Source organism: Phyllostomus hastatus, unplaced genomic scaffold, assembly GCF_019186645.2.
Source record: "Phyllostomus hastatus isolate PE091 unplaced genomic scaffold, TTU_PhHast_1.1 phas_scaffold_216, whole genome shotgun sequence".
Taxonomy (NCBI): domain Eukaryota; kingdom Metazoa; phylum Chordata; class Mammalia; order Chiroptera; family Phyllostomidae; genus Phyllostomus; species Phyllostomus hastatus.
The window spans coordinates 11,982,567-12,006,745 of NW_025334018.1; the positions used below are offsets into that span (position 1 = coordinate 11,982,567).

A 24,179-nucleotide genomic window follows, 5' to 3' on the forward strand; every position below is an offset into this window, starting at 1 on the left:
CATGTCCTTGCCACCCACTCACCTGCCCAATGCCCAGGGCTCTGGCTCCGTCCCAGCTCCTCGCCGAAAGGTCATGGGTGACTTACTGGTCCTGAAAGGAGAGACCACATGGGGGACCCACCCCTGTGACTCCCTACAACGTTCTATCCAACCACCCACTCCTTCTCAAGGTCCTTTCTTCCTGTGACCTTGGAGTCACGACACAGTATTCCTGTCCTGCTCCTTCTCCCACAGTCCTCTCTGCCTCTTCTTGCTCTTGCCTCCTATGAAATGGCCGGTCCCTGAAGATGTCACCCAACCCCTCAAGCCTTCACCTCCTCCCCCCACAGCTCCATGAGGGACCTCTCCCCTGAGCTACAGGTTGGCACCTCCAGCTCCTGGGTGGACTTCCACGGCCATGAACCCACTGCATCTCAATCCAGGCTGAGAGCCGGGCCCTGGTTCTGGCGTGCCCTCCCCCCACCACTCTGTCTTGTCCTTCACTCTGCTCCCTGGCTGGAGATTCTGCGGTCATCTGGCCTCCCCTCCCCTGCGGCTCCCCTCCCTTCTTTCTCCAAAGCCGCGGAAGAGTCACCAGCTCTGCCTGACTCTCCGTTAGCAACATCGCCTCACAAGCTGCACCTTCTCCATCGACCGCCACCGCCTCCATCGGAGACCTGTCACCCCACCCCCTACTTAACTGTGGTGTCAGCCTCCCAGCTGGTCGCCTTCCTTCTTCACTCTTGGGTCTCTCTGCCTGGCCTGTGCCCTCAGAGCCCCCAGACTCACAGTCATGTCGCTCTTCTCTCGGGACATCTCCCAGATCAGGCCTGCTAGCGCTAACATGCAGAGCTCTCACACGCCTTCTCACACGCCTTGAACACACAACTCCTTTGAGTGTCCCCAAAAGAAGCCCTCTGCTCAGGTAGGTCAGCCCGCCCTCCGACCCTCCCCCTGCCAGCCCCTCCCCCCAGCCTTTGCCAGTGCCGTTTCTTCCTCCAGGAGCCCGGCGGCCCTCCTCTGCCCACCCGCGCACTGCTCTCCGGTCACGGCTCAGCAGGACCCTCATCCACTCGTTCCGTTATTTAAGAAACTTATTTATTTATTTGCTGCAAGGTAGTGAGCGATGTGAGCCCATCTCTTCTGACTTCTCACAGGAAGCCAGAAATGTCTAAAAAGGGCACCCGCTTCAGACTGGGAGTCACGGCACGCCTTCTGAGCTGACATTTACGAGTAGACTTCAAGGATAACAGGAGTTGGTGGAGAACGGAGGGAAGGGACGTCAGAGAGAGGGAAGGGCAAAAGTCAGAGCAGAGCTCGTTTAGTGCCTTTGTGTGGGTCAGGACTTGCACCCCCTGCAGGCAGCTGCTGCACGTGACTGGCCCAGGACTTGGGAGCACCCCTGACAAGGGGATCCTGCCCAAAGAGGCTGAGTGGCCTCAGATGAGGCTGAGAGGAAGCCAGGCCACACCGTGCAGGGCATGGAAATTAAATCTGCATGATTTGCATTCCTGCCCATGAATTCATTCTCTCTCTCTCTCTCTCTCTCTCTCTCTCTCTCCATAGTCTTTATTTTCTAGTTCTTAAGCACCTACTTAATTTTCCATTAGCTTCTTCCTTAACAAAGTCACGAGGTCCGTGACGCTGACACACTTTTGTTTAGCACAGACCTTGATCATTGTAGGTCCTCAATGAACAGTTATGTTCTCTTGTTATTTCAGTGCACCAGGCTCTGGTATTTTTGAATCAGCCCAAGGCCCAGAACCCTACCCAGCTGTCACGGCATTAAGAAGAAATTCTAACATTGATTAAGCACTCACTGCATGCCAAGCCCTGCGTCAAACCCTGTACACACTTTATCTCATGTAACCTTCCCGGCAGCCTTATGACATAGACATTGTTATTGTCCACGTTTCCCAGCGGGGTCACAGCGGTTGCGACCAAGTCAGTAATCCACGGCTCTGACTCCAAGCCCCGTATTCTTAATCTCCGGGATTTACCATCCCTGGTCACTCAGTTATTTAAAGATGAGGTCCAGTTTGACCCCATCGCTGCAGGGTATCAGTGGTACAATACAGACCTCCACAATGCGATATGAAGAGAGAGAGAGAAAGGGCATACTATGAATGCCAACTTCTGTGTTACTGAATGATGCTTATTATTTAACAGAACTTTTCCGTGAAGTTATTTTTGTACTCAGAGGAATCAGCAATGGCCAAAGCAAATCCTCATGTTTCTGGAAAGAATGCATACTATGCCAATGGCCAGGGGCTACATGTAGCAACCAGTCAGAGACAGCCCCCTTCTCTGGGGCGGACGAGAGGTGAGACGCTCTGAGCAGGAGCCGGCCAACCAACCAGACAAAACCTGCCGAGGAAAGGCTTTTAGTCAACAAGAGGAAACTGCCGTCGGCTCTGAAGAGTGATCCGGTTTTCCGGAGTTTAGGCAACATGGTCCCTCGTCTTTTCTCCTCCTCATGTTTGTCACTCCTCATCACTGTAATTGGCGATGATGGCGTCTTTCTCTTGGACTCAAACGTCCCTTGAATTTGTGACATGCTCGGGCTAGTCCACCCTTTCACACAAAGTCTGAGTGTCTCTAAAGAACTATACGAGACGCCAGAGAGGCCCGGCTCAGGGTCCTTCTCCGTAGGGAGGGAAGGTTCCCGACACAGAAGAGACGCGTACATGACTCTCACGATGGTGGAGTAAGTGTCGGAGCGCCGTGTCTCTGCGATAGGCTACGGGAATTCACAGAAAGGAGGCTGGAGTGAAATGTGACCCTGGAGCTGGGCCTGGCAGCCGAGGGTGGCCCAGGCTGGCAGCAGCCCGAGTGAGCAGGGGGGCTGGGCTGTGGCAGAGTGGAGAAAGGGACATGTCAGCTAGAGACTCGGTGCCAGGGCAAAGGTGGAGGTGAGATCCAGCCAGTGTGTGAGGCAGACAGTGCCTGGCCTGCTCCACCAGCCCAGCAGCGGTTACTGGTCCTGGGGAGCATGGGTCGGTCTGGAGTAAGCCTGGAAGGCCCTGGGCTTTCACCACAGCCACCTGCCCACCCCCGCCCTCCCCCACCAGTCTCACTGCTCTCTCTTGGGTTACAGCCAGCCCTGGTCACCCTTGGCTTAGGCTCATGCAAGGTGCTTGCTAGGGCTGACGGAAGTGATGACAGAGCTCAAGTGGGCAGGCTTCGGACCTAATCTCGGTGGGAGGCGAGAGTGACGAGGCACCGCAGGGGTTGTGCGCAAGCGTACCTAGAAGGAGGCGAGCGGGTCTCTGCTAGCGAGGTTTCCTGGCGCATCTGTGACTGCCGCTTCCTCCCATGCACCACACCTGGGACAGCGAGGGGCTATGCTCAGTGAAACGGGAGAGGAGGAGCTGAGTCTGTCCGAGGCAGCACCTGCCCCTCCCACTCACACATACATAGCAATGGGGGCGTTCAAAGGCCGCGATCGACATGCCTAGGAGAGGCACACGTTTGCACCCACCGAAAACCAACAAAATGCGGTCATGTGAGCCTAGGAGAGGTCGGAGTTAAACTCTGTGTTTAATTCTCAGAGTTAATTTCTTATATTCTTGGCAGTGTTAGTATTTCTCTTCTATGCCTAACGTAGAGGAGCCCCCAAGGCCAAGCACAGGCCCGGGGGCCACGGTCGGAAAACGTTCCGCCGTGCCGCTTTTGGACGAACTGGCAATTTGTGTCGGTGTTTTCCGGAGCGGCGAATGGGATCTGCTGCAGCCGAATCGTGGCGCGGGGGCGTGGCTTATGAAAAGGCAGCTTCCCCAGCCCCAGCCCAGAGCTCTCCTCGGCTTGCTCGTGCTGAAGCCCAGGAAGCCTCCTTGTAAGCAGCGCGCTGGGTGATTCTCCTGTGCACTGAAGTTTAAGAACCGCTTAAACTTAGAGTCAGAGGCTCAGGCTCTAGGAGTGGATAAACATATCAGTATCACAAAGACATTAGGTCTCATCATCATTAACTCTGAATAATAAACACAGATACATGTAAGTTGAAGTTTCGACAGCGTGAAATGGAACAGAGTGGCTTCCACTGAAAACCAGAAAACTCACTCAGAAATGACTTTGTCTAACAAATTGAATGCAATAGACTGAAGCCAAATGACTTTGCTGAATGACTGGCCTGTTTGAACATTGCGGGAAGGCTCACGATGAGTCATAAGATAAACACGGATGACGATGTCTTTCATCCTACGCTTCCTCTAGTCCCAGGCAAAATCCAAGAAAGGAGAGAACACTGCATGAGCAGTGGGGGACGCCACGTGTTACCTGGCCCTCCAGCCCCAGCCGCCAGGGCCACTCCACCGAGCAGCCGTCGGTGCTGCTGCCCAGCAGCCTTAGCCTTAGAGGAACAGGAGCGGTTAGGAGCCAGAGAGAAAGAAAGAGAATGGGAACATATGAGAAGGTCACGGAAGGGAGAATAAATAGGCAAAGAAAGCCCTGGAGACATTGTAACAGCAGAGGAAATCCAAGGGAGAAACCACAGATGCTGAGCAAAGTGGAGACGCAGAAATAAAGGGAGAAATGAGAGAAGCAACCACAGAAGAGAAAGGGAGGGGCTTAGAGCCCGAGCCGTAGAGCCAAGTAGGTCCAGGTCAGCCCACCAAGAAAACAAGAAATCCTAAGGGTACGTGAACCAAAGAACAAAACTGCAAAACATGTGAAGCAAAACCTGATAGAAATGAAAGGGGAAATAGACAAACCACTACGATTGAGAAGAAGGCCCAGATGTTCACTCTCAGCATTTTTATTCAGCATGGAGCTGGGCGTGCCTGCCGGTGCCACGAGAAAACACGAGGAAGTAAGGAGCCATACCTGTCGGAAGGAGAAAACTGAAGTGCTCCCAAATGCAGATGACCTGATTGCCTACCCTCCCTCCCACCAAGAAAGCCCTCTTAGAATTAACAACAGTTTAGCAGGGTTACCAGATGCAAGATAAACACACAAAACCCAATTATATATCTATATATCGGCAGTAAATACAGGGACACCAAAATTTAAAATCCAGTACTATTTACAACCACTCAAAAATTTAAATACTGAGATAGAAAAGTAACAAAACACGCATAAGATTAATCTGCTAAAAACCACACAATACTGATGAAGGAGACCAAAGCAGACATAAGTAAGGGGAGCGTGGTTTTGCAAGGTGTTACTGTTTGAGGGAAACTGGGTAAAACGTGTGTGAGATCTGGCTGTGTTCTTTATTTTTATATGTACATGCATTTCTTGTAGATTTCACTGGTATAAAAGATGCATAGCACATACTTCACAAATAATAATAAAATATACTCCATCGGAAATTCCTGATATGACCAATTGATCTCATGGAATACATTTCTCTTGATTTTTGCTAAACTCTTGTGCTGCTGGCCAACCTGTGGTTCAAAGCAACCATGAGTTGTCAAATGCAATTGCATCACTTTTGTTTGAAAGGATTAGAAGAAAATAAAAATGGGAACAAAAGCAAACATCAAAACCAACATTTTAGCAGAAAAGAGTGATGGCCCTTATAGTCTTTATCTTCCTTCTCCTTCCCCCGTTTCCAGGCCCGGAAGCAGCACCTGTCAAAGATTTCCTTCCAGGCATTTTTTCCCTATTTTTTCTTTATATTATATTTTACTTTTTACATTTTATTTTTCATTACAGTTTACATTCAACATAATTTTGTATTAGTGTCAGGTGTGCAGCACAGTTAGACACTCGTATGATTTACAAAGCGGTCCCCCCCCACCGGTGGTTCCAGTGCCCACCTGGCAGCATCATTGTTGCAAAGTTGTCGTCTACAGCCAGACCACCCTAGAAGCCCCTGACCTCTCTGTATGCGTTCTTAACACTGCATGTTACTCTACAGTCATCTTTGTTTAAGTTTAACTGAAGAAAAGTGATACTAATATTTCATGATCTCTCCAGTAGCCTCTTCATTCTACCTCCTTGTCAAGCCCCCATCCAGCCAGATGGCAGGAATTCGATCTCAGTCATTGGAGGGTCTCCCTGCTTCCTTGCGTCTAAGTCTCAGGAGCTTACCCAAGCTTGCGTTTGGTGTCGTCTGTGTCGGTGGCCACTCAGGATAGTTTCCGGCCACCTGCCCGCCTAGAGCGCTGCTGCACCCTCTTCACCCCCAGGTTCTACTGGCTCTCTCTCTCCACGGGCTGCAGGAAACAAACCTTCAGGACCCATCTCAGGTCTACGTGCCAGATACGCCCAATAGACATCTCTGCTCCCCCCGTGGGGAGGCTCGAGAACTAGGCTTAGGTGCCAAGGACACAGGTCTCCTTTACTCTAAGGTCCTTCAGCCCGTCTGGTGTCCCCTTGTGTCCTCGCCCCTCCCCAGGTTCGTGTCATGCCTGGGGAAGGGCTCAGGTTCCCGTGTCAGGGATCTATGAGCATTCAAGTATTCTGCTTCCTTTCTTTTAAAAAAAAAGTTTTCTTTTATTGATTCTAGGGAGAGGGGAAGGGAGGGAGAAAGAAAGCAAGAGAAACATCAATGTTGCTCACACCCTGACCAGGGACTGAACCCACAACCCAGGCTTGTGCCCTCACTGGGAATCAAACCCACAACACTTCACTTCGCAGGACGACACTCAGCCGGCTGGGCCACACCAGTCAAGGCTCTGCTTCCTTTCTCTCTTTCCTCCCCGTTCAAAGTGCATATACCCTGTGGGCACAGCAGGGTGTGTGGGAGTGGATGCATTCTTCCAAATTTTGTATCTCAGGTCCGGTCCTCGGTTTCCTCTCCTCGGTTCAGCACTCTGCTGAACCATCCCTCCCCCGAGGGGACGAGCCCAGGATCCCTTCACTGCCGCTTCACTGGGTCGCAGTGACCGGCAGTGGAGGAAAACCCCACTGAGAGCCTCCAAATAGGACCCCAGGACGTGGTCTCCTCTCCCTGCCGTGGGCTCACTTGCTCTCCTTGTCTTTCCCCTCAGCTCGTGGCCCAGATCCTGGAACACAAAGACATAGGCTTCGCCATGGTCGATTCCAAGAAAGAGGCCAAGCTTGCCAAGAAACTGGGTGAGTGTGGTTTTCTTTAGCTCTATCAGGAAGAACCAAGTGTCTTGCAAAAAAAAGTATAGTTTCGTGTATTCTTGCGTGATAACTGGGTTTTCTATTTCTTTTCATCATGATGATCTTGTACACCCCAGTCTGGAGTTGTAAAAGAGTTTCATTGAAGTCAATACTGGCCTGAGTTGAATGGGTTTACATTAATCATCAGATATATTTTTGTATCAGGTGCAGTGAAGAGGGTTTCTTCCTGGGGAAACTGGCTTTCAAGATTTAAACCTTTATTTTTAGATCCTCGAGTTAAAAGGCCAGCTTCTCCATCTCTCCACCACGGTGGTCTCTCAGAGGGAGATCAGATCTCTCCTTTTATCACCTCGTACTGCCTTACCTCTTGGTTTCTAAGGTAAAGGCTAAACCGCAGCTGGGCATGGTCACCAGGGATGAGAGGGGGAGTTTAGGTGAGGTGTGCTTAAATGACTGCACAGCGAGGGTTGTAATCTCTTGTGTCAATACGCCGTGCGGAAGCTCAGGGCACTCCAGGATCCTTACACCTGTAATCCCAGCGAGGGAGAAAGCAGGTAGCTGTTCCGGTTTTCAGACACGCTACACGTGTGCGGCCCGTTTCGCTTTTTCCGCATGACCAGCGAGCAGTGGCTGTAGCGGGAGGTTGTAAAACAGCACTGTTGAGGAAAGGTTAATTGGATTTGGAGTAGTAAGCACAGGGAAAACAAAAAAGGTTAGTGGTGGTTCAATAACTACCTTCAGGTACATGAAAAGTTCATTATCTCTGAGAATTGCAAACAACTCTTTTCTATCGTATTTTCGAGAAGATCAGCCTTGTGGGTGGTTGTTTTTTTTTTTTTTTAATGTTTAAATTGCAGGAGACGGTGTTTAGGTCAGACACAAGGAAGAACTCGTCACTGTAAAATGATAATAAATTATTAAGAATGTCTGGGTATCTCTTTCTCTAGAGACAAATTAGGGAACAGGTTTCCTCTTGAGCAGGAAAGCAAAGTAGGTTAAACTCTTTGCTTCGTCAAAAGCTACTTAATGAATTCTTTCTCCTTCCCAGCACCTGTTGATGCCTGAGTCTTCTCCCTTCCCATTGTTAATGAGAATTTGGATTTCTGGTGAATTTAGTTCGAGGAAAACACTAGCGTTACAGAGATCTAAAAACTAAGGGAAGCCCGACTGGTGTGGCTCAGTGGGTTGGGTGTCGCCCCACAAACTGACAGGTCACCAGTTCAATTCCCTGTTGGGGCACATGTCTGGGTTGTGAGTTCAGTCCCCGGTCCGTGCATGTACGGAAGGCAACCGGTTGATGTTTCTCTCTTGCACTGATGTTTCTCTCCCTCTCTTTTCCCCTCCCTTCCCCTCTCTATAAAAACTTTAAAAAAATTAAATGACAATAAAAATAAAAACTTAGAGAAGACAAGCTGGGCAAGTATTTGCAAGAGTGGCCCAGTAAATAAATACTCTCCCAGCGGAAGAGGAGACGGGGCTTGAAAAGTCTAAAGAAGCCTTTCTCCAAGCTCAGCCTGGAGGGGTTATTGGAGGAGGTTTGCTCTTGACCACTTGGTCCTCGGAGTTTCTGGGACAGCGGTGTTGTGCGAACCTGCTCCTCCATCTCCAGCCTCGCTTCCATTTGCCTGAACTGGGGCAGTAACCTCCTAACTGGTCTCACTCAGAGCAAAATCCAACAGCAGGACACTGGCTGATACTCCCCATGGTACCCTTGGGATCAGTCATTGCCATGTTCAAGGATACAGGACACATTGCTCATTTCGATTTAGAAATGGTGCTCCATGGTGTGCCTGGGGGATCCTCAGATGCACCCTGGGACCCAGCAGGCAGGGGGCTACCAGCCTCCTTTCCCTAGAGGTTTGCAAAGGAGTTCATTCAGAGAAAGAATTCTCCAGCTAACAGAGAGTTTGAAAACAATTAATCTAAGGAACCAAGGAAGCCTGAAGTTGGACTAAATGCCAGCCTCAGCTCTTTGGCCTTTCTGGGGGCAAGTCTTCCAGCAAGCGTTTGTCCAAGCACACGGCCTCGTGCCGAGAGCGATGGAGGGTAGGAAGAAGATCCACACCCTGCCCTGCAGCATTCTCAGTTCACTGGGGAGGCAGGACGTGCAGAATTCAGCTCCTCTAGAAAAGCGAGTGTTCGTCCTGGCCACAGACATTTAGGGGGTGTCCGGGGTGCCTGGCGTGCCCAGGCTCTGTGTGATGCCTGAGCTACCAAGACAACAATGGCCCTACCCTTAGAGAGCTCACTGCTGTCGTGAGTGCACGTACCTGGAGCTCAGAGAAGCTCCGTCATGGCAGGAGAGGGTGGAGTGGCCTTCCCGGGGGAAATGAGTCCTACGCTGAAACCTGAAGCTGCTGACCAGGATGGCAGAGGGAGATGGGGTCACCCAGACTCGAGGAACAAGGAGAAGCAGGGGTGTCCAACCTGCAGCCTGCGGGCCGCATGCAGCCCAGGATGGCTATGAATGCGGCCCATCACAAAATCGTAACGTTACTTAAAACTCTTTTTTTTTGCTCATTGGTTTTCGTTAGTGTTTGCCTATTCAATGTGTGGTCCGAGACAACTCTTCTTCTTCCAGTGTGGCCCAGAGACACCAAAAGGTTGGGCACCCCTGCTAGAGAATCATGCTCTGTGACTTTTCGGCTGCACACCCTTTCGTACCAGCTTGTGGGTGAGGAGCAGCGGGAGTTACAGGGTTCAGAGAGCAGAGCTCGAAGGAGCACAGTCCCGCTCGCCCTGACCCCGGCCCACAGGATGGGTTTTCCTGCATTGGGATCATCCTGTCCTGGGAACTCTCGCTTTCTTCCAGGTTTCACCGAAGAAGGAAGCCTCTACATTCTGAAGGGCGATCGCACGATTGAGTTTGATGGCGAGTTTGCAGCTGATGTCCTGGTGGAGTTTCTCCTGGACGTAAGCATTTGTGCGCAGGGGCCCCGCATGGAGTTGTTCGGGTTCAAATACAGGGGAAGTCAAACCTTCAAGCAAGAACACAGAGGCTGGGTAACCCCTCCTGGTCTAAGACAGATTTCTCAGGCTCCACGAAACACTAAGGAATGCCTACATCACAGGGCTATTTACTCCTCCTGGGCAGCTGGACGTAAAGTCACGTTGGAAACTGTCTTATTTGTGATCAGAGGGTCACAAACTGAAACTGTGTAGTAGTAATGTGTTATTTCTCTTAAAGTTATACACCCACATCCCCTGAAATCCCCTTGGCTTTGCTCCAGTGCTCTGAACAGGAGATAGGGAGTTTAAGAAAGAGGGGGGTAGTCACCCGAGGACTGAGTTACCCCAAGTTACCCTCAGAGCGGACTAAAAAGGGGCGGAAGTTATGAGCCCCAATATCACCCTTCCTCTCGGCCATGGAGGTACCAATGCTCAGTCAAATAGAGGAACAAACACTACAAAAATATTTTATCCATAGACAAACACACTTTCAATAACAGCTGTGAGGTCAGGTTCAAGCTGCTTTGAACACAGAGTCCTGTAAAGACAAAGAACAGCCATCCTTACTGATGACTCTTTAGCCACCAGCCCATCCACAGTGGTCTCTCACCTTTGCTCCACAGCCTCAGACACCCACAGTGAAAGTCAAAGTGAACGGAAGGTCACCTCCTACAAAAAAGTGCCTGTAGATTGTCCTTGGCCCTTTCCCTGACCCATAACCGCAAGCCCTGACAAAGTTGAGGGCAGCAACTGAACAACTCTGGCAAGGCCAAGGCTTTGGGAAGTTCGTGACAGAAGCCAGACTCTAGCCACCTTAAACACTGAGCAACATGACCGCCCCTCCCAAATGGAAGTCCAGGGTGACGGCGAGTCTTAGACTTGATCAGATTAGGGCCCTAGTTCCATTTTTCTCTGCAGGTCACAGATAATGTGTCTGTGTGTTGGCTTCGTCCCCCAGCTGACGGTTCCCAAGTGGGTTCTAAGGTAGCCAGCAGCAGGAGCTAATATGTCCCATTTCCTCATTCATATGTAGGGAGAAACTGAGGTGGGGAATCTGGCTTCCCATTGTCGCCTTAAAGAGAAAGCAGAACTTTCCCGAGGCTTTCAGCAAACCTGCCCTGCAGATTCATTGACCAGAATTGGGTGTCATGCCATTCCCAAGTCAATAACTGGCAAGAGAAATAGAACTGCCCCAGACCAACCAGTCTACCCCTTGAGTTAAGGTCAATTCCTTCAAAGGTGCTGCTGCTGTACTCACTGGGGGAGGGTGGGGTGGATGCTGAGGCACCAACCAGAGTCCACAACTTCCCTGTGAAGCCCTCTGCCTCTGCGCCTGATTCGTGGGCAAGGGACTGATTTTGTGTGTGGGTGTGTGTGTGGCATTTCAGCTCATTGAAGACCCAGTGGAGGTCATCAGCAACAAACTGGAGGTCCAAGCCTTTGAACGCATTGAGGACCACATCAAACTCATTGGCTTTTTCAAGAGCGAGGACTCAGAGTGTAAGTAGCCCGTCAACCCCAGCCTGTCAGTCCAAAGGCTAGCTTCCCAACAAAGTAGGTCAGATTATCCATAAAGAGGAGGGGCCATCGGCGGGTCCAGCGCTGGGTAGCAGAGAAACTTCCCGTGCAATGGGACTGACACTTTGAGTCAATTATGCAAAACAGGCGGGGGAGCTGAAAGGACACTAGGGCTGGGCCGTGTTCTCTGGCCTTGAAGGGGCCAGGGGTGGTAGAGTGTTTTACAGAAGAGAAAAGAGCCCTTCCTCCGCTTTTCTACCTGCCCACCCACCAGCTGGATTCTCCCGTAAAACAGGGCAGCTGCTGGGCTGTCCCCCTGACGTCAAAGCTGCCGTGGTCACCAGCTGGAGAGGTCCGCAGTCACTTGGACAGCATGAGAGGAAAACGGGGGTCGGGCTGGGCGTAGCAGCTGCAGCACAATGTGGAAACTTGCTGGCCAGCCCTGCTGACCACCAAGGCCGCCTGCGATCTCGCACCACACCCTTGGGTGTGTTCCCTTTGAAAGCTCTGCGGCCAGGTTCTGGGTGGGCACAGGAACATCTCCCAGCATCAGCACAACCCATCTGGGGCGGGGGGGAGGGTGGTGAGTGGGGTCGGGAGGAATCGGGAAGGGAAGGAACCAGCAAGACCAACTACCTGAGTACCTTTTCTCAAGCTGCTTTGGCAGCATGAACTCGATGAGTTAAGCCTTTTCCTGGTATCTCAGCATAACTACGAAAGAGATTCCAGGAGCTTTGGTACAGGAGGGAAATGAAAACAAGGGCTGCTTCGGGCTATTTCTGGGAACTCCAAAATATTTTGAAATTATCTGTGAAGCCATGTCTCTACCCCATCTGCCAGCTGGCCTCCTTAGTCATCTGAGCAACCCACCAATTTTCTCTCCGCCATGACCCAACGGGATGGTCTCGGCATTGGCTACATAAAAGCCTCTATTCACCCTCCTCGAGAGAGTGCTGGGGGAAGGTGGCTGGCCAGGGAGTCCTGCCCCCGTTCTTTAGGTGACTTTATTTCAGTTTCCACATTTCGGGACACATGCTGTCCGCTCTTTGGGGCGCTTCTCGTGAGGTCAGAGTAGAAAACTAGACCACGTGCCTTGAAGACAGCTGCTGTTTGTAGGAGGCGAAGGGTTCGGTCCTAGCTTGAAGCACCAGCCTGAGATGACCTTGCCCCACCCTTTTCCACTGTAGTAAAGATGTAGACTGGCTCCCCGAGAGAAGAAGGGAGTTCTCCTAACACAGGTCTAGGCCACGCTTTCTATCGGAGCAGGAGTTTGGGAGGCGGAGAGGGGTTCATCGGCAACAAGAGAATTCCGATGGAGCCCATGGCTGCCTCAAATGGATATAGGTGGCTTAGCTACGGCTCTGACCCCTTCCCTTTCTGTTCTCTCCCACTTCCCTCTGTGCACCGCCCAGCCTCCCACCAGTCTCCTTCCCTCCGCTCGGTCCTCTGCCCCAACCGTCGGCCTGTGCGCCGTGCGTTGTGACAGCATAATCACTTGTGTGAGGACGAGTGTGCGTGAATGTGGGTCAGCGTGTGCAGGTTTCTTGTACATTTGCCAGCCCCTCTCTCAGATGCGCTTACACGCTCACCGCTGTGTGGCAACTGCCACACTGCCCTGCGGTTCCGTGAGGGTCCACAGCCCTCGCTGGGCTGTAGCCTTTGCTCACCGTCTTGTCTTACGCATCTTGGTGTCCCCTGAGCCAGCATAATTCTCGAAATGTTTCTGATTGAATAGTAGAAGAGTCTGCATGCTCCTGGAATTCTAGCAAAAACTTATGCCTCTGGTAATGAAAGGATATAGAATTCCATGAAATGGAAAAAGTTCATCTCATTAAGAATGAATCATAGGATCACTGACTCTCAGGATTATGGAATTTTTGTAGAACCACCGCCAGCCCCACCACCAGCCCCATGATCATCACCCCGCCATCTAAGGCTGGGAAACCGACGTCCCCACCCAGTCCGGGTGTGGTCAGGCGCAGCTCGGCCACGCCCCTGTGGCCTCAGCCTCTGCACCAGCGCGGACTCCGGTTTGGGGCCAGAGTCAGCTGCCGTCTTGATTCATTGTAAGGGATCAGAATACAACAAGGACACTTAAAAAGGGGGAGAGGAAAACTAGGAGTCACTACAGAGAGTACTCCTGCTAGGCAGTTGGAAGTACTTCTGTGAGGTCACTTGTGATCAAGTAGCTCGGCCGGGGAGGTTTCGTGACCCTTCACGTTATGCTCGCTCACACAGCGGGGCGCACGCTGCCTCGAGGGCCCCCCTGTAGCCAGCAGTGGGTCGGAGCCGAGGAACTTTTTCTTCTGGTCTGGAGCTCGACAATCCCTTGCCTTGCCCTTGTTCTCTCTAGGTTTTCTCCTTCCCATCTACCAGTTTTGCCAAACACGCAGAAGTGTGGCAGAGAGTTCTCTTGGGGGAGTGAATGCCAGTCAGTTCAAACTCCTTGGGGAAACCGTGGGTTTAACTAATTCTAAAGAATTATCTACCTGAATAAGATCTACTTAATAATGATCAATCAGGATTAATTGGTTTCCCACTCTCTCTGCGTTGTTTGAAAAGAGAAGTGTCTGCTGAGGGCATCTGGAAAATGTCTCTCCCTTCTATCTTTCCCCTCTTAGACTACAAGGCCTTTGAGGAGGCAGCGGAACACTTTCAGCCTTACATCAAATTTTTCGCGACCTTCGACAAAGGGGTGAGTACCTCCGAAGCCCCAGCTGGAGCACTTTCATACGCACGACGCGGTGAGGTTGGAACTTTCCACCACCCTTTCCCTTCCTTTAGCAACGTTAACCACCCTCCACCCATTCGTACTTTTCCCGAAGCGTCAGACTATGGCAGTAAATCGCTGTGAATGAGAGATGAGCACGAAGATGTTTAAAGCAGAAGATGTAGGGGTATTGCTGAAGACATCCAATGAAAAGCAATGTACCAACTGCTCAGGGTCACCTTCAGCACTAAGAATGGCGAGCGTGTGGGCCCGGAGTGTGCGGGACACTAATCACTGTGTGACCTTTTCTTACAGCCCCCTCCCCCTCCCCCTCCCCCTCCCTGGTTGCACGCTCTCCCTCTTCTGGGCCAGGACGGGGGTGCAGCGGGGAGGGGCAAGGGCCTCTGAAGCCCTGGGCTCTTCGTCTTTGGCGGGGGGATCCCTGATGTGCTTCTCTGTGATTCAGTTGCTCTTCATTCCCTGGATGTGGAAGGACGGTGCCTTTATGAGCCAAACAACAGCAGAGACCAAGGGACCTTGAATCAAGGGGTCACCCACTTGGGGTCCGCTGAACTTGGAGCGCATCGTCCTGGCTCCAGGCGCCGCTGAAATGGCTGCCCATTGCCCAGGGCCTTCTGTGGGGGTGGGGGGCACAGTTTGATATACTGCACCAATACAACCTCTAGTCCTTTAAATGACTTTGAAAGTGAACCCCCCCACTTCCCACGTGAGAAAAAAAATTTAGAAAGGTTAAGTAGTATCCGAGGTCCCCAGTGAATTAACGGGAGGCTGAGATCGCAGTTCAGGGCAGTTTAGGGCAGACTGTGTCCCAAGTCCACGTGCTTCCCTCTGTGCCGCACCGTGAAGCAGAAGACTCCGTGCCTGCCCTTGAGAGTCAAGGTGCACGCTCACACACTCACACACACACATGTAGCACATACAACACACATGCGCAACACACTTAAAACATACTCCACATACATGCCGTACATACGCAGGCAACATACACACTGCACAACGCACAAACCTAACACATCTCCTCACACATACCCACACATACACACACACACACACACACACACACATCCAATACACACACTCAGGATACTTGAAGCACTCTGTGAAAAACAAGTACTTGGTAAAAGATGAGGAAGCCTGCAGATGCTGATGCAGGAAAGGTGTGGTGATAAGAGATCGCATTCTGTTTGTACATGTATTGAACCACTTCTATGGCTATCACCCCAGTTTACAAGCTTGTGATCTGGAAGAGAGGTCCATAATCTAAATTGTGTCATCTAAACCTGAAGAAAGTTTACCCTCATTGGCGGGATTGGAGTTGGGAGAGATCTTGAGCAAGGAGAGCAAAAAGAGTAATCATTATCACTCACTAAGTAATTTTTGTGCATATATGCCAGGCTTCGTGCTAAGAGCTTTATATCAGTTTTCTCGTTTCATCTTCTCAACACCCACCCCTGTGAGACAGGGGGCGGTATTCACAGTCCACAGAGGATGACACTGAGGCACCGAGAGATTGTGATTTGCTCTCGGGCATTTAGTGAGTAGCGAAGCCCTAGGTAATCCCGGGTCAGCCCGCCCCCAGCGTCAGTGCCCTGCACGATTCTACTCTGGAGAAAGAACCAGTGCGTGTGAAATGCACCGGCACACAGTGAGCCTGCAGCCACGGTGAGCGAGCTGTGAGGACCGTTGCTAATAAAGCCCGTCCTTCAGGCCCAGGAGGACGGAGCTTGCGAGGGGATATTAGTAGAGAAGGGGAGGGACAGGAAAGCTAAAACTGAGTCCATCACTGAGAGCTCGTTCCGATTGGTCGGGAGTGACCAGTGCCGGGTAGGAGATCACCCCGGAGAAAGAGAGAGTCAGGCAGACAAGTTCGGCCAAGCAACAGAGCCTCAGCTCTTAGGAGGGTGGTGCAGTGCCGAGTTCAGGGTGGGGTCAGTTCTCAGATGTGCCTCCCAGCCCAACTGTATGGCTTCATGTCTGTGGCCCATGAGGAAGGTGAGGCAGGCTATAATTAAAAACTCAGACGACTCTACTAAAAGCTCTATAAGACACTGAGTCATAAGCGCCACCATGCACATAGCCTTGTGGGACTTCCTACCATTCAGAAAGAGAAAGACGAATGGTCTCTCCCTCGTGCGGAACACAGAGGGCAGAGCTGCCCCACCGAAAGGACTCATTGCCGTTTGGGACTGAAGAGCTAGCGCCCATCAATTAGGGGTGTGGGTGACGGTGCCCAGCAGAGGGGTGGGGCCCAGAAGGCATGGCTGCACCCACCATGTCACTCAGGATGGCACGCAGTTTAACCTTATGGATTGTTTGTTTCTGGGCTTTTCCTTTTAATATTTTCAGACTGTGGTTGATTGTGGGTAACTGAAACCGTGGATAAGGGGGTCGCTGCTGTATATGAGTTGGAGAAACCTAAAGAGGGTGAGATGTCAGGGCTGCTGGTGCAGGTTTGGGAATTAGTAGTTTCCAAACAGCACCCCCATGGGTATGCCCCAGGGAGCTTTAGAACTATGGACTCCTGGGCTCTAGCCCTGGAAATTTGGATTATTTTTTTTAGGATTTTGACAGGGTCCAGGAATATGCATTTTCAAAAAGCATATTTTGAAAACCAGGGGATTTTACCAGGCACACTGGTTTGGGACCAGAACCAATCTACAGATCCTGATCCAAAATCAAGCCCCCAAAGGAGCAAGACAGGGTCGGAGGGCCAAGGATGGCGCCCACTCTGCTGCATCTTACGGCCTGGAATATGTCAGTTCTAATTGTCCCCATGTGACCTGCTCCGTTCTTGGAGTGAACGGTGAGAAGCAAAATCATTTTTTTGAACCACATTAGGACAAAAAGAAGCAGTGGTTATCCAAACAGAGTTGATAGAGAAGACAGATACTGAAAAGGCCTCCATTCACTGAATTGGTTGCATTGGCAACAACTGAAATGGCTGGCTAATGTGTTAGAAAAACATCTGTATCAAAATTCATACATACACTTGCAAACGTCAAACACGGGCCATTGTGCTTTGTAGTTTTCTTGCCTTTGGCAAAACGTATTCCAATGAGTTTTTAAAAAGGCACAAAAGGACTCATTCTATGGGCCTCTTAGGCTTTCAGTGGTAAAACCCATCCTCATACTGTTGTTCCCACCCATGAGCCAGGGCTGGTCCCAGAAGAGTGCCTGGGGTGCAGTCAGCCCCATTAAATATTGATTGAACAGACGAATGAATCAATGCCTCAATCAATCACATCTCCTTCCGTCCTTACCACCCAAAATACAAATGAAAGAATGAGAAAAGGGATCGTCTGAGACACAAGATGAGGGCACCCCGGGGTGGCGGTGTGGATGGCATGCACAGGCCGCTGGGAAAGTTCGCTCAGCAGTCCCCAGAACTAGACTAAAGAACGTCACAGTCCCCCCTTTACATTCATGGGCTTCCCAGTGCATACCACATGCATAACACACACAAGCACATGCACACGCACATGCACACGCGCACACAGGGGGCACCCCGAGCTTCCAGTGAGCGCCTTCCCACCTGCAGGGAGCTGGATCCTGCAGACTGTGGTGGGGTGAGCGATGAGGGAGGAACAGCAGACATCGCACTGACCGTGCGCAGCACCACTGGAGCAGCTACAGGGACAGACATCGCTCGCTGCAGTGTCAAGGGGAAAGTGACTTTCTAATGACAGGGAACTTGGTGTCCAGGCAAATTGGGTTTGAACTCTGGCTCTGTCCCCTGTGGGTAGACGATCTTGACAAATAGCCTACTCAGATTGTGCCTCGGGCTCGCCATTTGTAAAATAAGTACAATAGTAGCTTCTAGCTGCCACAATCAAAGCGAGGATTCAGAAAGGAGCCAACCCAAAGCACCTGGTAACAGCACCCGGCACCTAGCAAGCGCGCTGCACGCTCACTATCATTACCTTTTTGTTCATCAGATCGCTTCCCACTTCCTGTAAGCGGTGTCCTGGGTTTTAAAATAAGCAGTAAGTGAACTCACAGAACGAGAATCTAGGGTCATTTTCAAGCCCCTTTGAGGATGCGCCCGGCTTTGCGAAGAACTGTGGGTGAACCCGGACACTGGGCGCACAGTGGCTATTGCCCCTCCTGCCCCCATCCATCACCCCTACCACCCCTGCCCTGTGGGGGAGGAAAATGTAAGGAAAAGCCCCACATCTCCCTGTCCCTTCAAACGAAATAGCATGACCATAAAATCTCCTTTGACCAACTGTCCCTCTTAACATGGCCCGTCTTCTCTCCCTCTGAGTCCAACGCTAGTTTCTTTGTTGAATACTGTAAAAAATGTCTTTTGGAATACAGTGACCTGAATTAATAGCAATCGATGACAGAATCCATGGGGAGGCCAGTGTTTCCTCAGAATGGGCCTCCTTGTGTAACAGCTCACGCAGCATCCAGTCCCCCGCCCCCCTGCACAATCAGTCCCGGATGCCCCGGGGCCCCTGAGCTGTTGGCGTTCCCCGCAGGGCGTCCGCACCCGGGCCGCTCCTCTTCAGTTTCAAGGGAACCACTGTTCATCCCTGGCTTTCTGGGGCCACAGCTCTGAACTGGAAAAGAATGGCATTTGGTTTTCTCCGGAGCGTGGCACATTCCAGGCCTCTCGAGTCATTTCACAGCAAGAGTTCCGAGTTCAGCAGGTCTGCAGGCGAACACAGCAGCCATTCTGCCCCGACAAGACAGTGCGGCGGCTGGAATCCAGAGCAAAGATGCCCTCCGGGCCGCTTCGGGCTCCCCGAGCTTTTCGTCTGGTACAGGGGAGAACAGCACAGCCTCGCCTCCTGGGTCCTACCTGGTTTTAGTGCTGGGAGTCTGAATCCCAGGAAAGCCCTCCACTCCAAACAAAGCAGGATGGCTGCGGGCAGTGCCCGGAGCCTGAGAAGCCGTCACACCCGCCCAGCACTGAGAGACAGCCCAAGGGCCAGGCTTCAACCTAAGTAACAAGTAGAGTTCATGAGCTGATCCAGGATTAATGAGTTGGCCTCTGGTTTTGAGTACCTATAGGCTTTAAATAGTTCCTGTCAATTGCCTGTTCTATCAAAATTGATTCAATTAAATCCCTGCATCCTCGGCACATCTGGGTTGGCCTTGGCTTCCTCCTCCAGCCCGGCAAATATGGCGGCGTGGTGGTGATTGTGGGATTAGATTCCCCGCTTTTCATTCCATCTGCCCAGGCCCCTGCTTGGACCTCCTTGGCCAGAGGGTTTCTTCCTCACTATCTGCCCTTTGATTGATCCAGCCAGGCCATAGGTGATGAGCTCCTGTCACTGTAACATTTAAGTTAAAACTGTACATACACGCTCAAGTCTTTGCAGGGAACACACGTGCACCGTAAAGACGAACCACCCACTGCTACTCTAGACTAGCATTCAAGGAACCTATTGTCCCATTTCTAATTGCTGCAGGTGGCAAAGAAATTGTCCTTGAAGATGAATGAGGTTGACTTCTACGAGCCATTTATGGATGAGCCCGTCGCCATCCCTGACAAACCTTACACAGAAGAAGAGCTCGTGGAGTTTGTGAAGGAGCACCAAAGGTACCCCCGATGGTGTGCAGGGGATGGGGGTGCAGAGTCTGGGACATGGAGAAGCACCCCTCAGTCCTAACATTTCAGACCCCAAGAGCAATGCCCTGGAGTTAGCACCCCAGAGGAAGTGAACTCAGCGGAAGGGCCTTGCTGGTCATGGATCAGTGGTAGGCATGTTGCTACATTTTCTTTTTAATTTTTTCTAAGGTTTTATTTATTTTATTTTTAGAGAGGGGGAAGAGAGAGAGAGACACATCAATGTGTGGTTGCCTTTCACATGGCCCCCACTGAGGACCTGGCCTGCAACCCAGGCATGTGCCCTGACTGGGAATCGAACCAGCAACCCTTCAGTCTGCAGCTTGTGCTCAATCCACTGAGCTACACCAGCTACATTTTCTAAATATGGTTCTACACTTGCAGACATGGTTAGATCACCTCCCCTCAGTCGGCAAATCCCCTTTAAGATAGATTAAGATTTCAGTAAAATTCTACAATAATAGCAATAGTGACTTAGGAACAGCCTCTTATACGCCAAGTACCATGGTAGGTACTTATGGGAGCTATTTTATCTAACATAACCGGGTAATTTTCATTATCCCCATTTCACACATTAAGGAATGGGACTGAGAATAGTTCAGCTACTTAATCCTCAGGTGAACATTCTATACACACAATTTCTGGGAAAAGAATGTTTGACACCACTCAGCTCCAGCATGGATGAGTACACTTTTTCTATAAAGGGCCAAATAATAAATATTTCAGGCTCCATGGGCCAGATGGGCTCTGCTACAACACTCAAGTCCACCGCTCCTGTGTGAAAGCAGCTGTAAACAATACCCTAACAACCGAGTGTGGCTGTGTCTCGGCGAGGAGTTTATTTACAAACACAGGAGGCACTGGCTGGATGTGGCCCGCCAGCTGTAGTTCCTGAGCCCTGCTCTTGAGCGGGGCACAGTAGGGGACACAGATCATGGAGCTGAGCTCACCGCCTCGCCCCCACCCTCCCCAACGCGTGCTGGTGTGTGTCCGCTGGACCGGAAGCACCATGATTTCACCAACCAGTCAGTCCTGGTCCCTACAGCGAGGCAGCACGTGGAGGAGCAGATATGAACAGGCCCAGCACCGTTTGCCAACATTTAGAAAGAAATGAAACCATGGGCAAGACGTGGGGCCCACCTGCTCTTCCGAACATCCCTTATAGGCCCTTTGATGGATGCCCCTGATGATAAAACAAAATCAAGACTTCCTGTTTTCCCTCCCAGGTCTCCTTATTCTGGGTCTCCTCGGGGCTCTCCGGGAGGAGAGAGATGGCTCCTTGCCCTGGGAATGAGCTGACCGTGCGCCCTCTGACCCATTGTTTATAACGGGCTGTGTGATCCTCGGGCCAAAGCAGCGCATGAAAAAGCTGAGAGCCGTAGCCCAGCTCTCTGTGTGACGCAGCAGGGTACGCTGCAGTGGCTCCGCGGCCGCTGTGGTGGCCTCTGCTCCAGGAAGCTCATCTTTTTTCTCTTTCCAGACCCACCCTACGTCGCCTACGCCCAGAAGATATGTTTGAAACATGGGTAAGAAAGTGGCAAACTCCTTCTGCCTTGTAGAGACTGGTAGAATGCCCCTTTGATCTCAAAACTCACACCAAGTTTCACTTGGCTGGAGTGGATGTCTAGAAGGTAGAGTATTTGAAATGTGAACGGCAGCACGCTCAAGTCAAACCCAGTTGTTGTGGATCCAGTTTATGCCTCTCTAGTGTTACCCACTGGGCAGGAGTACTCTGCTTCTGAGTTCATTTTCCATGGTGACCCGCCCGGGGCTCAGGGCAACTAGTGCAAGAAGCTCAGGCCATGAAGTCACAGGGACTTGGGTTCAAGTCTGGAATCTGACACCTCGTAGCTTTGCATCCTACATCGAGCCATGTGGTCTGTCTGAGCTTTAGTTTCTGCACCTAGAATCAGGGCTAGAGGTGAATGGTGGGAAGATCCCAGAACATGGTAGGTGCTTGACAAATGAATGGTAGCAGTTTTTATAAGTACCAGCTCAAGGCGCCAGAAAAGACTGAGCCAGAATATCCTCTAGGTCAAGGTCATAGACAACATGTCAGGCGGGTCAAATAGCATTAGAAAGAGAGCCCTGGAGGCACAACCTCCCACCCACCTTAGCTTTACACCAAATTCTGTAAACAGTAACAGCCAAAGTCTGCAGAGCGTTTCCCAAAGCATTACAGCAATTGTAGAGTTGAGGAAATACAGGAGTTATTTTAACACCAATTTACTTAAGGAAAGTGATCCTGTGGATTAAGTTAATTAGTCAAGAATACATAACTAATAAGCACTAGAACTTAGAGTTAGATCATCGGGAGTCAAATCCCCTGTTCTCTCCAGCACACACCCCTAGAGTGGGCCACCTCCCCACAAGGCACCATTCTGCAGTGGGGGTGTGGGTGGGAGGGGAAGGGAGTAACGTGGAAGCGTGTATTTGTTTACTTTAATTCAGAGTTTAAAGTGGCAGGTGAAGGGGCCCACGGAGTAACTTGGCACTTTCTGTCTGACCAGCATATAACGTCGTATTTGGATGTTTGAACGTAGAACAAACATTGCGTAAGACATGGACGTGGAGGGTGAACGGGCTGGGGTGCAGAGCGGGCTACCTGAGCACCTCCACGCGGCAGAAACACGTGCTCCCGGCGTGTCGTGCTTTCAAAAACATGACATTCAAAATGTTTTGTCATTGCATATGAACGGTACAATAGTGCTTTAAAAAGAATATCCCTGGAGAAATATTTTTACTTAAAATAATTTCAGACTTATAAAAAATAGTGCAAAGAATCCCACGATCTTTTTACCCAGATTCCCCATGTGTTAACGTTTTATCACCTTTGCTTTGTCTCTGGACGGACAGACGGATAAATAGATGTTAGGTTTCTCTTCTGAACCGTCTGAGAGTGAGTAGCAGACACAATTCCCTTTCGCCTTTGCGTCCTTCAGGTGTTTTCTTAAGCAGGACTTTCTCTCGCATAACCACAGTACACTTACCAAAATCAGGAAATCAATACCATTATTTTTGTCTATGGACCTTATTCAAACTGACGAGTTGTCCCACTAATGTCCTTTATAGTATGAGAAAAAATTTTTTTCCCCTGGTGCAGGATCCAGCCCTGGATCATCATGCACTGGCATTGCGTTGTTGCCCCTCCGTCTTCCCTGGTCCTTCATGACACAAGGCGCCATGTTAAATGGAGAGCGACCATTCCTGTTCTGCTGGGCCTTTATCCCCGGGGTCTTATCTGATTTCCTTCACCCCTGATAAATAAGTCTCAATTATCGAGGCTCCTGGAAGGAAAAGACTACAGAGTGTTGAGCCCTCTTTTCACAGGCCTTCCCTCAGGGATACAGCTGTGTGGTGTCCACGCCTGCCTCCGCCCACCGCATCTCCTCTTCCGACCACAAACACAGAACCCCTGCACCCCCGAACCCCCGCGCCACCCTCGGAGACACTCCCTCTTACCTCATCACACCTGGACGTTGAGAAAGACAGTCTGCTGTCTGGCTCTCTTCTCACGTAATGAATGAGATAAGTCACAGCCTTTTGCTACATAGGACGTAAAACACAATAAGAAGGATGGCTCACATTTTCTACATTGTATATTCAATTGCTTTCTGATTAGGAAGGGCTGTGTGTTAAATTTAACCTGGGAGACTGCAGGGGTGTCAAGCTCATTTCCACCGGGGGCCACATCAGCCTCGAGGTTGCCTTCAAAGGGCCAAATATAATTTTAGGACTGGATAAATGTAACTACTCCTTAACTAGGGGCAAGGTGCTCGGCAGTGCCGCCGGGTAGAAACAAGGTGCCAGGCTGGATAAAACAGGGTAGAGGGCCGGATTCGGCCCGTGGGCCTTGTGTTTGCCACTTGAGTACAGAAGCCCGGGCACCCAACCGCTTTACTCCTCTCCAACATCGAGGCACACCCACGTGACTTGGACCCCAGAAGCCTAGTCAGACCCAGCCAGCCCCTCATCCCAGCCTCCACCACGGGAGGGGGTGGGGCAGTACGGGTCCTCCAGCATCATCTCCGCATCCTAAGACGAGAAGCGGAAGTCCATCTGTCAGAAGGCCCCCTAGGGAGCCTTTCCCCGCACCGCTTCCCCATCCACCTAGGTGGGCACTGCCTCAAAGAGCATGCCCACCGGCCACTTGGCCACAGGAACTTGAATCACAGATCTTGGGGAAAGCGACCAGTTAATGACCTCAGAAGTCTTCAGCTTCAGCACCCGCTTCCCCAGACACTGCAAACTACAGTAATGAGCTAGGAAAACGAGGTGGGGCTAAAGCAACTGTTGACTTTTTTCTCTCCTCCATTGTGTAGGATTTAAAAGCAGCAAACCATAGAAACACATCATTTATTATTACTAAAGAAATCGGTGCCTAGTAATACC

At 50.9% G+C, this 24,179-nt stretch overlaps 1 protein-coding gene across 1 annotated transcript in view; it reads left to right on the forward strand.

Annotated features, from left to right (window-relative positions):
- CASQ2 (calsequestrin 2) overlaps positions 1-24,179 on the forward strand; it is a 57,342-nt gene that overhangs the window by 14,866 nt on the left and 18,297 nt on the right. The window contains exons 2-7 of the mRNA XM_045817257.1: positions 6,915-6,999; positions 9,827-9,927; positions 11,352-11,463; positions 14,103-14,176; positions 19,630-19,760; positions 21,268-21,313. Of these exons, the coding sequence (XP_045673213.1) occupies positions 6,915-6,999; positions 9,827-9,927; positions 11,352-11,463; positions 14,103-14,176; positions 19,630-19,760; positions 21,268-21,313 (549 nt within the window). The remainder of the gene's footprint in view (positions 1-6,914; positions 7,000-9,826; positions 9,928-11,351; positions 11,464-14,102; positions 14,177-19,629; positions 19,761-21,267; positions 21,314-24,179) is intronic.